Source organism: Halichoerus grypus, chromosome 13 (genome assembly GCF_964656455.1).
Source record: "Halichoerus grypus chromosome 13, mHalGry1.hap1.1, whole genome shotgun sequence".
Taxonomy (NCBI): Eukaryota; Metazoa; Chordata; class Mammalia; order Carnivora; family Phocidae; genus Halichoerus; species Halichoerus grypus.
Genome location: NC_135724.1, coordinates 51,633,332 through 51,649,144, shown reverse-complemented (window position 1 = coordinate 51,649,144; position 15,813 = coordinate 51,633,332). Strand labels below are relative to the sequence as shown.

Here is a 15,813-nt window from a genome sequence, read left to right as displayed (position 1 = left end):
ATTTAGCTTCTTGGCTCTGAATAAGGAATGAGTTGGACTACATTTTTTAAAGAGCCCCAACCTTTGTATAGCTTATACCAGGGATTGGCAAACTTTGTGTAAAGAGCCAGATAGTACACATTTTTGGCTCTGCAGCCATATGGTCTCTGTCGCATATAATAAACATTGCCACTATAGAGTGAGAGCAGTCATAGATGATATATCAATGATTGGATGTGACTGCATTTGGCCCACAGTTTGCTGATTCCTGGTTTAGATCAAAATAACTATCTTCTAACCATCTGAAGTTAGGTTGAGAAATCAGGGGAAAACACACTTTGTCGATATAATTTTATTAACTCTGGATACATAATATAACTAGTCTTTCACATCTAAAGATAACAAAAAAACAAGTTATCATAATTTCAGGTTATACATAGTTTAAATTAATGAACTAGATTTATAAAAGATATAAAAATATTTTACAGGCTTGGGAAGATATGGTCATAAGACTTCATTGTAAGGAGTGGGATAAGATATGTTAGAGATTTTTCAAACCTACAGAGGACATTTAAAAATTTACACTGTTAATAAAGTCCTTGCTTAATCAATATTTTATCTTCATTCATCAGAAGGCTTAATTAGAGCAGCTTTCTTCTTATACTTGTCTCCAATCTCTCTAATATTTTCCAAGAGATCTTCAGACACGTACTCTTCATACTCTCTATCAACTTTAGCAATCTGCTCCTCAAGATATTTCTAGTGAAAACAATGAGCAATTGTTAATGAAAAAACATTAAATTCTTTTAGAAAGAGTTTAATTGTGAAATATACAAACAAGTGGTAACATTTGTTAGAACAGGAAATTTAAGGGATACTCTTGAATCCCTTTTTGTGCCCTTTCCTAATCATATCCCCATTTTTCTTCCCAGAGCTAACCACTCTCAACGATGTTTTGCTTTTCTTTATACTTTTACCCCCCCACCCCACACTGATATGTATGTATCTCTAAACAATATAGTTTAGTGGTACCTGGTTTTAACATTCATATTTACTGAATGATATTAAATATAATACTCTATGACTTTTTTCCACTCAGTGTTTTGATTCATTGATGTTAATGCAGATAGTTTGTTTATTCATGTACTGCCAAACAGTTTTCTATTGCATGAATATATCAATATTTATTTATCCATTTTACTATTAATGAATTTTAATTTATTTCCAGGTGTGGTAGGCTGAATAGCAGCCTCCTCAAAGATGTCCATGGCCTAATCCCCAGAACCTGTGAATACATTATCTTACAGGGCAAAGGAACTTGACAGATGTGATTAAGGAGTTTGAGAAAAGGAGATCATTCTGCATTGTCTTGGTGGGTCCAATGTAATCACAGGGGTCCTGGTAAGAGGGAATCAGCAATGTCAATGTGAGAGTCAGAGAGAGAAAATGTAAGGACAGAAGAGTGGTCAGAGGGGATAGAAGATGTTGTGCTGTTGGCTTTGAAGATGAAGAGGCTGCAAACCACGGGGGGATAGATGGTTCTATAAAAGGGAAAAGGCAAATAAATTCCATCCTAGAGTCTCTAGAAAGATTGCAGTCTGGGAGGCCCATTTTATACTCCTGACCTCCAGATATATAAGGAAATAAATGTGTTGCTTTAAGCCATTAAGTTGGTGGTAATTTGTTATAGCAGTAACAGGAAACTAATATACTGGGTTATATTTTTTACTATTTCAATTATACTATAACAAATTTCAACATACTAGATGGCTTAAGGCAACAGAAATTTATTTTCTCAGTTTTGGAGGCTTGAAGTCCAAAATCAAGATACTGACTGGGCCACTTTCTCTGAAGGCTCTAGGGAAGAATCCTTCCTTACCTCTTACCAGCTTTTAGCAGTTCTGGGCAATCCTTAGCTGACAGCTGTGTCACTCTAATTTCTGCCTCCATCTTCACACAAACTCTTATAAGGATACCGGTCCCTAGATTGAGGACCTACCCTAATCTAGTATGACCTCATCTTAGCTAATGACATCCACAAAGACCTTATTTTCAAATAAGGTCACATGATGAGATTCTGGATACACATGAATTTTGAGAGGATACTATTCAACCTAGTACATTACTCCAGCACACAGTGTAAACATTTAATTAAATACCTAGAATGGAATTGCACCATTTTATTAGGGATTGCCAAATTGTTTCCTAAGATTGTTAACATCAATTTACAACCCCTGCAGTATAAATGAAAACTTGCATTTCTCCATGTTCTTGCTAGCATTTTGTATTCTCAAACTTTAATTTTTTCTGCCAATTTCCTGAGGGTGGGAAGTGGTAGATCTTTTCCTGTTTATTGGCCACCTTAGCTTTCTGTGAAATTCCCATTCAAGTCTTTTGCCCACCTTCTGTACTTATTTTCCAGAGGTCATTATATATCTGGATGCTATTAGTTGTTTTAAAAAATATCATTTACTGTTTTGTGGCTTGTCTTTCCACTCTTTTTTTTTTTTTTTTTAAAGATTTCATTATTTATTTTGAGAGAGAAAGTGATGGGGGGGAGGGGCAGAGGGAGAGGGAGAAACAGACTCCCTGATAAGCAGGGAGCTGTTTGTGGGGCTGATCCCAGGACCCTGGGATCATAACCTGAGCCGAACGTAGAAGCTTAACCAACTGAACCACCCAGGTGCCCCTCTAGTCTTTCTTTGTCTTTTGATGTAGAGATCTTAATTTTAACAAAGCTGAATTTACAAATAATTTCTTTTGTGGTTTTAACTCATGTCTAATTTAAGAACTCCTTTACAACTCCTGAGGTGTAAAGACAGTGTCTATAATTTTTCTAAAAGTTAAAAATTTAGTCTCACATTGGGGTGCCTGGGTGGCTCGGTCAGTTAAGTGTCTGACTCTTTATTTCAGCTCAGGTCATGACCTCAGGGTTGTGGGATCGAACCCCACATCGGACTCTGTACTGGAGTGGAGCCTGCTTAAGATTCTCTCTCCCTATTCCCCTGCCCCTCTCCCCAGCCCTCATTCTCTAAAAAAAATAAATTTAGCCTCACGTTAATTTTTTAATCCATCTTGAAGTGATTTTTGTCTAGGTAGGAATCCCAACTCCATTAATTGAACAATTCATTTTACCCCACTAGTCTGCAATACAACCTCTCTTATAAATTAGTTTCCTGTCTATGCTCATCCATCTTTTTCTGGACTCTGAATCAGAGCTTGGTTTATATGCATCAGTACTACAATGGGTTCGTTATTGTAGCTTTATAATAATTTCTTAATATCTAAACAGACAAAAAAGATTTTGTGCCCTTCAAGGAGGTAGGAGTCTGGAACAGGAGTCAGCAACCTTTTCCTGTAAAGGGCCAAATAACAAATATTTTAGGTTTTGTAAGCCAAATGGCCTTTGTTGCAACTGCTCAACCCTGCCAGTGTAGTGGGAATGCAACCATAAAGAGTATGGAAGTGAATGAAGTATCTGTGTTCCAATAAAACTTTATTTACAAAAGCAGCCCGTGGGCACAATTTGGTCTGTGGGCTGTAGTTTGCTGTCTCCTAGGCTAGACTATCAAGCCACATACAGGACCTGCATGGGGCTCCAATCAGGAACTGCTCAAAGAAAAGTTTTAGCTCAGAGGAAAAATATCCCATCTAAAGATACCACTAGATCCACAGTCCTCTGTTTTCTCTAGTCTAATTTTATCACTTGTAAAATTTCCCCACATTAGGTTTTAAAGATGATTGGTTGACTTTAGGGGCTCCTTCCATAGTTCACTGGCTAATTGTGAATTTTACATAGTGCAAAGTAAGTGCTCTGTAAATGCAGTCTGATCTTGAACAACAATGAACTAAATAGCAAATAAAAGTAATAATCTATCATTAGGGTTTCAAATCTAACTTCATGTTAACTGATTAAAACTTTAACAGTTGTGGTTACCTTTCACATAAATCCCTCGTGATAAATCACTATTGGATTAACACTGAGGTCAAACTAATTGTTACAGATAATAGAGATGCAAAGGATGTTGGCAATGATTTAGTACAACCCTCTCATTATACAGATGAAGAAGTGAAGACCAAAAGAAGCAAAATGATACATATAAACAGATTTTCTCAATTTGAGCCAACCATCATAGACTGTGAATGAATTTTCCTCTTATGCATTTATTATACATCATCCCTGAGAGAACAAGAAAGTAATTACTCATATAATTATCTGGTCTGTCATTCAAATTAACAATACTGATTGAAAAAGAGTCTATGAAAGGTTATAGAGCCACTAAGTGGGGAGAATCCAGGTTTTCTGATGTAGGATCCAGCATATTTTCTTAGTTCTTTTCACCAAGCAGTGAAGAACACTGGCAAACAAGAAAATGCAGTTCAATGTCTTTCAGGAGAAAGGAGGGGAGGGGAAGTAGGATATCACATGCTCTGTTTTCAATAAATGGAAACCTAACAAATGAGGTTTTTTTCTCTTAAACCATTCACAATTGGAAATATAATATTATCACCTAATAGACTACCCAGGAATTTTATTTTATTTTTTTAAGATTTTATTTATTTATTTGACAGAGAGAGACACAGCGAAAGAGGGATCACAAGCAGGGGGAGAGGGAGAAGCGGGCTTCCCGTGGAGCAGGGAGCCCGATGCGGGGCTCGATCCCAGGACCATGACCTGATCATGACCTGAGCCAAAGGCAAGACACTTTAACAACTGAGCCACCCAGGCGCCACTATCCAGGAATTTTAAAGTTTAGCAGTTCATCTTGGCTTCTAGGCTCTGTACAGCAGGTTGGAGGAATAGTATTATTGTTGAACTTTTAAGCTATGCTTCATGTTTCATTTAAGTACTTCATTCTATATTTTATCAGTACTTTACATGAAATTAACGGAAAGGAAAAATATTTGTCATAACACATGCTCTTTCATCTTAATCTTAATGAAATCTTAAATGTGCTGATATGTTTTCAGCATATAGAATGTGGCCTGGCACATCATTATATACTACTGATGTAATAAATACCATTATATGTTGTTTATGTGAACAGATTGCTTTATGAAATGCAGATGTTCCTTTCACACCACTAAAAAGGACTCTTTTGATAACTTTTTACTAGAACATATTTTCCACAGAAATAAAATTTATCACTTAATTTCTGTAGAAACAAAACAGAAATGTAGTTTTAAAAAGCTTTATTAGAATGTAGGAAAGACCTTCATACACTTACCTCCACAGACCCTACATGTGTGGCAACCATCTCTAAAAGACGCTGCAAGTTATTTCCCACTTTTCGTCGTTCTTCAGTTGTGGTTTGCACAATTAGTTGGTATCTGTAGAATAAAAACTCTTGTTTGAGTTATCTATGAAAAAACCTAATGCATCAGTTCTAGTTAGCTCACTTCTCCTTTTCATATTCAATAAAACCAGACTATGCTTGGTATTTGTGCTGTTTGCTTCTCAACAATTAAAACAGAAAAAAATTTTCAAAGATCTTTTGCAAGCAACAGAACAAAACAGCACCAAAACCTTGTGCTTTAACATATAAAACTTGGGAGCAAATGGTCTTGATTGAGTCTCCAAAAGGACTGTAAACTTAAATGCTTTCAGGGAGAAGGCATTCAATACATTTGAATAGGGGAGTGGGAGTCTCACTTTTAGGCATGCAAATTCAAATTAAAAACAGACTGCAGCCAAAAAAAAAATGCTTCAGCTGAGTTTTTTATCCCTAAACTACAAATAAGCAAATGAAGAGGTGTGATTTTTCTTAAGGATTGTACTTCTAACCTCAAAGTCAGATTTTTTTAGTTGAGGGCCACTTAATTAAGACTTCTAAAAAAAGAGCCTATGGATTAACTATTCAGTATATTGACTTTATATAGGTTTCATGAGAGAATTATATACACAAAGGCAGAATACTCTTTAAAAAAGGGATGTCACCATTTAGTTACTGTTAATACACAATGTGGCTAAAACTCTTCCAATGTAAGTTTTAAAATAATAAGGGAAAGCAAGAGGGAAAACTTGACAATGAAGAACTAAGAAATGTAACATATACAGTTAGTTCTGCTGTTTGTTTGGAAATACGTATTTGTTCCAGTTGGGTTGATATATTACATAGCAATTTGACCATAATGCAAAAATTTGTATCTGTTTATGCCATCTCTTTCCTTTTTTTAAAAGTTTATTTATTTATTTTTTTTAGTAATCTCTACACCCAATGTGGGGCTTGAACTCACAATCCTGAGATCAAGAGTTGCATGCTATTAAAAAAAAAAAAAAAAGTTGCATGTTTTTCCAACTGAGTCAACAGGTGTCCTTATGCCATTTCCTTCTTGAGAAACACTAGGTGAATGCAGAAAACTGCACTCAGCTGAATCCAGATGCAAAGGAATACACAAAACATATAAACACACACCTCAAATATGTACCAGCTCCCTCAGTTCATTGCATTATGTGATGAGTCACATGCATCCACATCTGGTATTAAAACTTTCCATCTGATTTCAGATAATCCTTCTACCTCATCTCAATAATTTACAAGCTGCAACCCTTTGAATGCCCCTTTCCCCAGGCAAACTTCAGGTCTCTTTAAGATAAAGTGTCATATTTATCATAGCAATTATGTATTTCTCAACCATTTAACATGTGTACAATTGTGCTAACATTTTAGTTAGGTTCCCATCTTTTGTTTATGTGTGTCACTGATAGAGATTTTAAGTGTTGTGCCCAATCCCAATTTTACTATAAGTCCTGATTTTTTACTGCATGATTTTGCAGTGTGGTGATTATTAGGAGGGCACATACAGTGTTACAGTAGAATGACCATACAATTTATAGTATATAGTTTACTATATACATAATTTCTAGAAAGTATAAATATCTTAAAAATAGTAACAAACAAAGTATTTCAGTTGATTGAAAATTTTATGCTGTTTTCAGGGTTTAAAAGCCGCTTATTAATTAGATGTAAAAATGAATGATTTCTTAGGGGCCAAGAGCTCTAATAGTAGCAGAATATGTTTAGGGACAGTATTTCAAGTTACAAGCTCTTTTTGTTACCTCTTCTTCCCCAAATTGCTCTATAATATAAATTAAAGCTAATAAACATAGATCTAGTTTTACAGAAATGTTAAATAATTAATCTGAAAATAAACATTATAAATCTTGGTTACATGAACTTACTCTCGCTGAATAGCGTCTAATTCATTCATAGCTTCACTGAGGCCCTCGTTAACAGCACTCTCCAGCAGATGTTTGTGTTTCTCCAAGGACTCCAGCTCACTGGCACATTTTTTGTCCTCTTCTTCAGCTTCCTATCAAGATAAGGGCATGGTTATGGTTTTTGAAGTTTATGTTCCGTATATTCCATATACTACACTACTCCATATACTAAATATACTCCACATACCATATATATGTAACACATTAAAAAAAAATCAGGTTGCATCATCATTTGTATTCTCAGAATGTGTACTGTTTTACATGTAAGAGATTTTAAAATGCTCCTTTGGGAATTTTATACTGTAAACCTAAATATGACCTTCTCAATAGGCCTATATAGAATTCATTCAGCAGTATTTTCAAGTATGTACTATAGGAAACCTTAGGATACTGATTTAAATATTTCCTATGATCATCAAGAGGCCTTTTTATATGCAAAAATGTGGGTAACTTTCACACTACCTTTATTTCACATATGTATTCATTATGCACAGGCAAAGGAGCCCAAAGTCATCAACTCCTAAGTTTTTTAAGATGAAATATGAAAGCCTTTCACTGAAGTGCTTTAAAAAGGAAAAATGCAAGTACTGTCATGGACAACATATAAAAGAACAAAAATGATTACCAATTGCCTCATATTTCACAGGTAGATATTACTGTCATGTGTTTTCTAAAATTTTCTCACTGCTTAACAAAATGTATAGGCCCTAAGTACACTACAAGGCCAAGAGAAAGTTTTCAATTCCTAATACTTTGTTGGTGTAACTAAGTAAAAAATATTGGTATGACTAAAATTTTCACCTAAGTTATATAAGTGGTAATGAACAGTCATCTGAGTGCTTCCCTAAGTAAAATGCTGGCCAGAGGTGGATGGATTAGAGGTGGTGGGAAATGAATCCTATTATTTTACCTACATTCCAAATTTCATATAAATGATCTTTGGAATTTGGCCAAGATAGTTGTCAGTTTGCAATGACTTTTTACAGGCAATCATATAACGAAGCCTTATTTGAGGTTTATGCTTTAGGAGTGCTTAACAGTAAATTTCTATAAAAGGTAGAAGAGATTATATTTAAAACATGTTTTGGTCTTACAAGGATACAGAATCTCATATTCAAGTCTAAAATATTAATGGAACAGTAAACGTGTTCTAGTGTGAAACAGCCCAATTCCAGGAAAAAAATCCTGGAAAAAAAACTCCTTATAATAAACTTCAGAAGATTAGAATAAACTTAAACACAAGTTATAGGATATAGCTTAAAGATTTAGTTAGATGTCAGAACAGGTCAAGGTTCACCTATACAAACTGTGGCAAAGTTCTTACCTTAACTTTTTGTTGGTAAAGATCATCCAGCTTTTGAACTTCTTCTTTCAGAGTTCTTACACCTCTCCTGCTTTCTGTTATCATTGTATTTAACTTGGAGAATAAAACTTTGGTTGAGAAATCATAACCATACATCAAAAACATTTTAGTTATAAAACTTTCATATTATTGACTGACCATGTTATTTCTAGTCCTTTTGGATTCTCACCTATCATTTGTTCCCAGAATTTATTATTCCCCAGAAAGGAGTTAAATAAAAACAAACACACAAAAAACCTATTATTTTTTAAATGTACAATACTTAAATGCAGAGTGGCATTTGATAGGAATCAAAAATCTGGCTTAATTCTCAGTAAAAGAAGGATACAAGTAACTTTTCCACTAGTTGCTGTGGGAGTATTTTTAAGCTCTCATATATATTACATAAATATTACATGTGTTATATACACTCTTAACATTTTTATATTAACACATATAAGTTGTTTTTGCCCTCTAGTTTTGAAGTCTAGCTTTACTTAGATTTGATCTCTTTTATTAGTTATCTAGCTTTCCATTTGTGTGTTTACTTTCTAGGATGTTAAAGAGGTTTTCATATTGATTTTATTGGATGTTTGCTAACTGGTTATTAGTCAATGCATTCTTCCAAAGAGTAATAAACACATTTAATCTTATTAAAGTCTGAGCTTTAAGATCTGTTGAAACCAAAACTAAAGAAAAAAAGTGTTTCCAAAGTTCATTTCCTGCCAACAAGTGCTAATACAGCTAATACCAGTTGATACCAGTAATTAATATGGAATGTTTTCCAGCTAGACCAAGAAGATATTTGCTGTAGGAAATAGAAAATAGCAAAAGGTATATATAAGCTGGATCTTTCTTTAAAAGGATGATTCAAAACATATATGAATTTGCAAAACAATTACATATACATATTTTTGGGAAAAATTCAGTAAAGCAATTGTTATTTGGTATACGATAAGATGCTAAAATGACTATATATTTATTAGATAAACTTGCATATACTTCTCATTCAATTATCAAAAGTCTCTTTGTAAGGGATATTCCTTTCCTATTTTACAAATGAGAAGAGTTGGCTAGAATGAATGCTATTCACTTAGGATCATGCAGCAAGCATATGCCCAGAACTCCAACCTAGATGTTCTAACTCCAAGGACTTTTTCTACACCACCTGACTTTCAAGTTATTTAAAGACTAGAGGGGTGCCTGGGTGGTTCAGTTGCTTAAGCATCTGACTCTTGATTTCAGCTCAGGTCATGATCCCAGGGTCGTGGGATCGAGCCCTGTGTTGGGCATGGAGTCTGCTTAAGATTCTCTTTCTCCTCTCCCTCTAGAGTTACGAAAGCTATTCTTTAGCAGGAAACATTTTTCTCTACCCTTAAGGTTCTTTTGGCTGGTCTAAGAATTAAAGTGACATGAGACTGATTAACAGGAGAAAGTCAAATATAATTTTGTATGTATGGGGAATCCACAAAGACATGAGATTCTAAAGACAAGCAAAATGCAGTATATTTGTCATCCTGAACTAAAGATAAGAGGGTAGGGGTCTGGGATTTCAAGAAAAGGAAAGCAATTCATAGGAAGATGGAAGAGTAAACGTTTGGTAAACAAATGTTTGCTGGGCCACACAGACACAAATGGGACATAGAAAGGAATTTTAAGAAAGAGACTGCTAAAGTTCCTCCCTGTCTACCATCCTTAGTTTATATTATACTGTAGTTAGCTATGGTGATAGCTCCCTTCTGGGAGGAGGTCCTTTAAATTCTTTTAGGCAGTTAGGGGTTAGGTGGAGATCAATGTTTCTTCCTGAGTCTTTTGGGTCTTGAATATTTTCAGTTCTAAATAAGCTGCATGCCAGTGCTCGCTTCGGCAGCACATATACTAAATAAGCTGCATGCCAGAGTGGCACATCTTGGGGTGATTCGCCCTTGACCCCTACACTATAAACTTCCAGTCTAAAGATATGTTACTTCTGAAGTAAGTGCTAAGTTAAACAAGTTGTTTCATTAAATTTACTTGCAGTAAGACCACTGGATACCCAAATAATCAGAACTTCCACTAGGAAGTCACATTTGGTCAAAATCATGTTTACTTAATCTCTGAGCAGCTTCTAACTTTCATGTGAGCTTTACTAAAGTTTCACCAATTAAACATTCCCCCCTCCCCGACCCCATTACAAAAATATACATTTCCATTGTGATAAATATGGGAAAAAGTAAGGAAAATAACAATTACTAATAATTCTATAATCCCAAAGAACTGCTATTAATATTTGGTATACTTCCTCCAGTATTTCTTTCATTCATTCAATAAACAACTGTCCAGCAGCTGATAAGCAAATAAGATATCATTAGTTACTGTAGTTAATTTTTTTTCTTCTGTCATTGAGAAGACAGAAGCCACTAGATTGGATTTCCATCACTTCCTGCCTCCCATCAACCAAAATACTTGTATGAGACTTTTTCCTTCTTCCTTCCAATCAGTTTCGGGATGCAGGATACCCATTTTCCTCATGAGGAGAAACAACCACTTCAGCTCTTCTCTAGACCCCAAGCCTTAGTATTTCTTCATGAACCACATTCAAATCCATCAATCCCTTTCCCTCCTAATTTTTAAAACTTTACCCTCTTTCCCTTGAACTCTAACTCTCTCATCTTTAAACCCAAACAAGCCCCTCCCCCACCCCTCCAAAAATGAAAATCTTTCCCATACACCACTTTCTAACTACTGTTCCATCTTTTCTCCTTAGACTCAAACTTTTGTGATGGTCTAATTTGTAGCATTCCCTGGAAGTAGACTATTCATACTATAGTATCTTCTACTACCATTCAAACTTTAATCCACAGCAATATGCTTTCTGGCTCCTCTGCTTCATGAAGTCGCTTTTGTAATGGTCACCATTAACGTCTTAATTGTTAAAGTCAATGAACATCTTTCAGACTTAATCTTATTTGATATCTGAGTAACATATATAGTTGATCACTCCCTTCTGAAATCCCCTTCCTTGGTTTCTACGACCATGGAAACTCCTAGTTTTTTCTTTAAGTCTTGGGAGGTCCTTCTAATTCTTCCTTATAGGTTTCTCTTTCTCTGCTTGTACTTTGGTTGTGGATGTTCTCCCAGGATTCTGATCTTGGCTGTATTCTCATCTGCTCACTTGGGAGAGCTTGCTCTTTCATTTTCACACCTGGGAAATCTCCTGGCTTTAATTAACTGCATGCTAAGAAATACCTATTTATATCTATGTACACACTCCAACTGCCTACAGGACATTCTCCACTCTGATATTCTAGAGATCTGAATCTCAGCATATCCCAGCCTGAAATTCTTTCTTCTACACCCTTCTCTTGTATTCTTTATCAAGGCTCTAGAACATTACCACCAAAAGATTCTCTCCTTGACCAAACTACTCAGCTCTTCTGAACTGTCTTCTCAAAGAGGCTGACTTTTTGGCTTCTGTGTTTGTCTTTGTATTGTCCAGTTTTAGTAAGAATAATGCTTAAGACAGTTTAATCAGAATCCCTAACCTCAATATCTACTCAAGTCCCTCCTCCTCCAACATCCTCCAGCTGATATCTGATCACCTTGGCCTGCTTTCAGCAAGAACACTATTAGGTTGGTTTAGATAGTATTGTCCTTTACCCCTAGAGTTTCTTCTCAGTCATACTTTATCTACTGATCTGTACCCTACTCTCCTTGGTTACAAATTCCCCTTTTTTGTTGTTGTTGTATTTGGAGTTGAGCCTAATCTCTCTCACCTACTAGAAAACCTCTTTGTAATAGTCCCCCTTGAATGAAGTCTACCTTACTTCCTTTAACAAGTGTCATGAATAATTTTTCTTTTTCTTTAACATCATATACCAAAGCTAGACACCGGAACATTCTTAATTTCTCTCTTCCTTAACCTTCACATCCAAATGGACCACTAAATTACATTGTTTCAATCTTTAAATCTCTTTTTTCCATCCTCACCACAATAGCGTTGGTTTGAGTTTTTACCATTTATCACTTAGGATACTGTTAGACTTCCAAACTGTGTGCCTCTAGTTTCATGTACTTCTAAATTAGCCTTCAAAATGCCAACATTATGGGCTAACTAAAATACAAGGGTGTTATGCCCTGACTTAAAAATCTTCAGGGGCACCTGGGTGGCTCATTCGGTTAAGTGCCTGACTTCTGATTTTGGCTCAGGTCATGGGATCGAGCCCCGCGGGCCCCACATCCAAATGGACCACTAAATTACATTGTTTCAATCTTTAAATCTCTCTTTTCCATCCTTACTGCAATAGCCTTGGTTTGAGTTTTTACCATTTATCCTTCAGGATACTATTAGGCTTCTCAACTGTGTGCCTCTAGTCTCTTTCCTTTTCTGTAGCCATTTGGAGCGCTCTTCTATTTGCTAAATGGGATGCTACCTGATTCATGAATTGTTGAACAAAGCCAATTAGATCTTCAAATTTACTCACTTCTTTACAAAACTAGAAATGCAGCTCTAGAAGCATTTCAAAGTTCATCTATTTCTTTTTACCAGTCCCCAAACCTCCCTTATTTATTTTAAAAGCCTTGTAACTTGTATTCTCTTTCCCTGTGCCTTTGAGATGTAAATGTTAAAGTACAATTTCAGGGAGGTAATTCTTATCAGGAAAAAAATGAAAAAAGAAAACATTATTCAAAACTTAGTGTAAGCCATCCAAGCAGGTAGCCTTAACTTAATCCATCTACCAGAAAAGCAACTTAGATACAAATTCTTTTTAACTAGTAAAACAAAAGCAATAAGGTCTCTGTTTACATCTGTCTATGTTTATGTGTGTCTGTTATATGTGTGTTAAAGGTGTGTGGTATTTTTCTCCCTCTGGATGGTATTACTGTAAATTAGTGTGTAAAAAAGCTCTATTTAATTGACTTAAAATAAGTGCTTAAATAAATTCAGTATTCATAAAAAGTTAAAAATACAATGGAAACTAACCCAAATGCTTTCTGAATTCACATCACCTAAGAAAATATTCAATATTAAAGTTAGCTTAAGTTTGTTTGATTTAATTAAAATAAGCTTTTCTTTCAAGTTATCAACATTGAATAACATGAATACATACAAGTCTTATTCCACCTGGGTTTATCGATCAAATGAGTTTATGTTATCTCTTACAAAATTTGTCAGCAAGAAAATTTAGCTTGGGATGATGGCTGACTTTGTCTAATGTCTAATGAAGTTTTGGTGGGTAATCTGAATATAGTAAAGAACAAGTAAATTAAATGGATGTAAAAAGATAAAAAGTTTTTAGGTGAATTTTTAAATAGTTTCCCCAAATCTTTTTGGTAACCTGGAAACTTTGTTTTGCTAGGTTAAGTTAAATGATCAGTTAAATTAAATTCATTCACTATTCAGATCATTTCCAAATAAGATAAAATACTAACACATTAATTACTGAATATTGGTTTATCCATTTTTTACTTCCTTTTACATAGGAACGAAAGATATGTGGATTTACTAATAAACGTGTTATGCTGCTGACAAATTTTCTGTGAGAAAGCACATTTTTAGAAATCACAAAAAAGTATTTATTAGTCTGCTAATCCACAGAATGGTAATGTAAAAGACAGTTTATAATTTCTTACTTCTTAGATTTCACTAGAAATTAAAAGTTTCTAAGGGTTAAAAATTCTAATATGTGTAATTAAAACTGCTAGAAATAATAAGGGAAAGACATTCTATGTGTGGTCAGGGTTGTAAGACTGGAATGAATTTAAGAGTTTTTTTTTTTTTTTTAAAGATTTTACTTATTTATTTGAGAGAGGAGAGAGAACTCAAGTGCACGTGGGGGGGTGGCGGGGGGTAGGGGGTGTGGGGAGGGTAGGGAGAGGGAAAAGCAGACTCCCGGTTGAGCAGGCAGCCAGGATGCGGGGCTTGATCTGTATACCATGCTTACAAGTCTCCAGCAAAGCAATTTTATTTTTATTTATTTATTTTTTAGATTTATTATTTGACAGACAGAGAGAGACAGCGAGAGAGGGAACACAAGCAGAGGGAGTGGAAGAGGGAGAAGCAGGCTTCCCGCTGAGCAGAGAGCCCGATGCGGGGCTGGATCCCAGGACTCTGGAATCATGACCTGAGCCGACGGCAGACGCTTAACTACTGAGCCACCCAGGAGCCCCCTAATAAGACCCTTTTGTCTTTCAAAGGAAGAAATGAAATCTTGCCTGAAATAATTTTTTTTTTTTTTTTAGTTTATGACTTCCTTGTCCTGGCTTAAAAATTGTTTTCCTTTCTGTAGTCCTTTGGAGCTCTTGTCTAATTGTTAAATGGGATGCTGCCCAATTTCTGACTTGCTAAATAAAGCCAATTAAATCTTTAAATTTACTCAGTTGAAATTTTATTTAACATTTAGTTATTTTAATTCATTAATTTATGTTTAACCATTACTATTTCAAATAGCTGTTTTACCTTATGCTATCTTAATTTGGTTAAATTGTCAAATTTTATTTTTTTTAAATTTTTAAAAATTTTTAAAAGATTTTATTTATTTATTTGACAGAGAGAGACACAGCAAGAGAAGGAACACAAGCAGCGGGAGTGGGAGAGGGAGAAGCAGGCTTCCCACGGAGCAGGGAGCCTGATGCGGGGCTCAATCCCAGGACCCTGTGATCATGACCTGACCTGAAGGCAGATGCTTAAACGACTGAGCCCCCCAGGTGCCCCAAACTGTCAAATTTTAAAAACTGTTTTAGTCTTTAGTCTCTGAAGCATATGAAACATTACTGATCTTTCCTTCTTTTCCCCCTAGTTTTAAGACATAACTGAATATATACCATTGTATAGGTTTAAGGTGTACAAAATTATGATTTAATATATGTATATAATGTGAAATAATTGCTACAGTAAATTTAGTTAGAATCAGGGCTTTTTCAAAAGTCTTCCTTACTTTGGCTTTTATAGCATTTCTCCTCCTGTGATTGTTCTCCGACTATTTTGTCCTTTTTTTTTAGATTTTCTTTATTTGAGAGAATGAGTGAGAGAGAGAGAGAGAGAGTATATGAGAGGGGGGAGGGTCAGAAGGAGAAGCAGACTCCCTCCTGAGCAGGGAGCCCGATGTGGGACTCGATCCTGGGACTCCAGGATCATGACCTGAGCCAAAGGCAGTCGCTTAACCAACTGAGCCGCCCAGGCGCTCCTTGTCCACTTCTAAGAGTTTTTCCCAGAACCTCCTTCCTTTGCCTATCTCTTAAGTGGTGCTGTTTCTCAAGATTTAATCCTCTGCCACTTTCCTCTACATAG

General features: G+C 35.4%; 1 protein-coding gene across 2 annotated transcripts in view; it reads right to left on the bottom strand.

The window, feature by feature from the left end:
- Positions 1-315: 315 nt before the first annotated feature.
- The window catches only part of NDC80 (NDC80 kinetochore complex component), a 47,694-nt gene continuing 32,196 nt past the window's right edge, over positions 316-15,813 (bottom strand). For both annotated transcript variants that reach the window (XM_036123385.2, XM_036123384.2), the window contains exons 14-17: positions 8,526-8,618; positions 7,163-7,293; positions 5,208-5,310; positions 316-738 (exon numbers count right to left, since the gene is read on the bottom strand). In XM_036123385.2, coding sequence (XP_035979278.2) covers positions 601-738; positions 5,208-5,310; positions 7,163-7,293; positions 8,526-8,618 — 465 coding nt within the window. In that variant the 3' untranslated portion in view covers positions 316-600. The remainder of the gene's footprint in view (positions 739-5,207; positions 5,311-7,162; positions 7,294-8,525; positions 8,619-15,813) is intronic.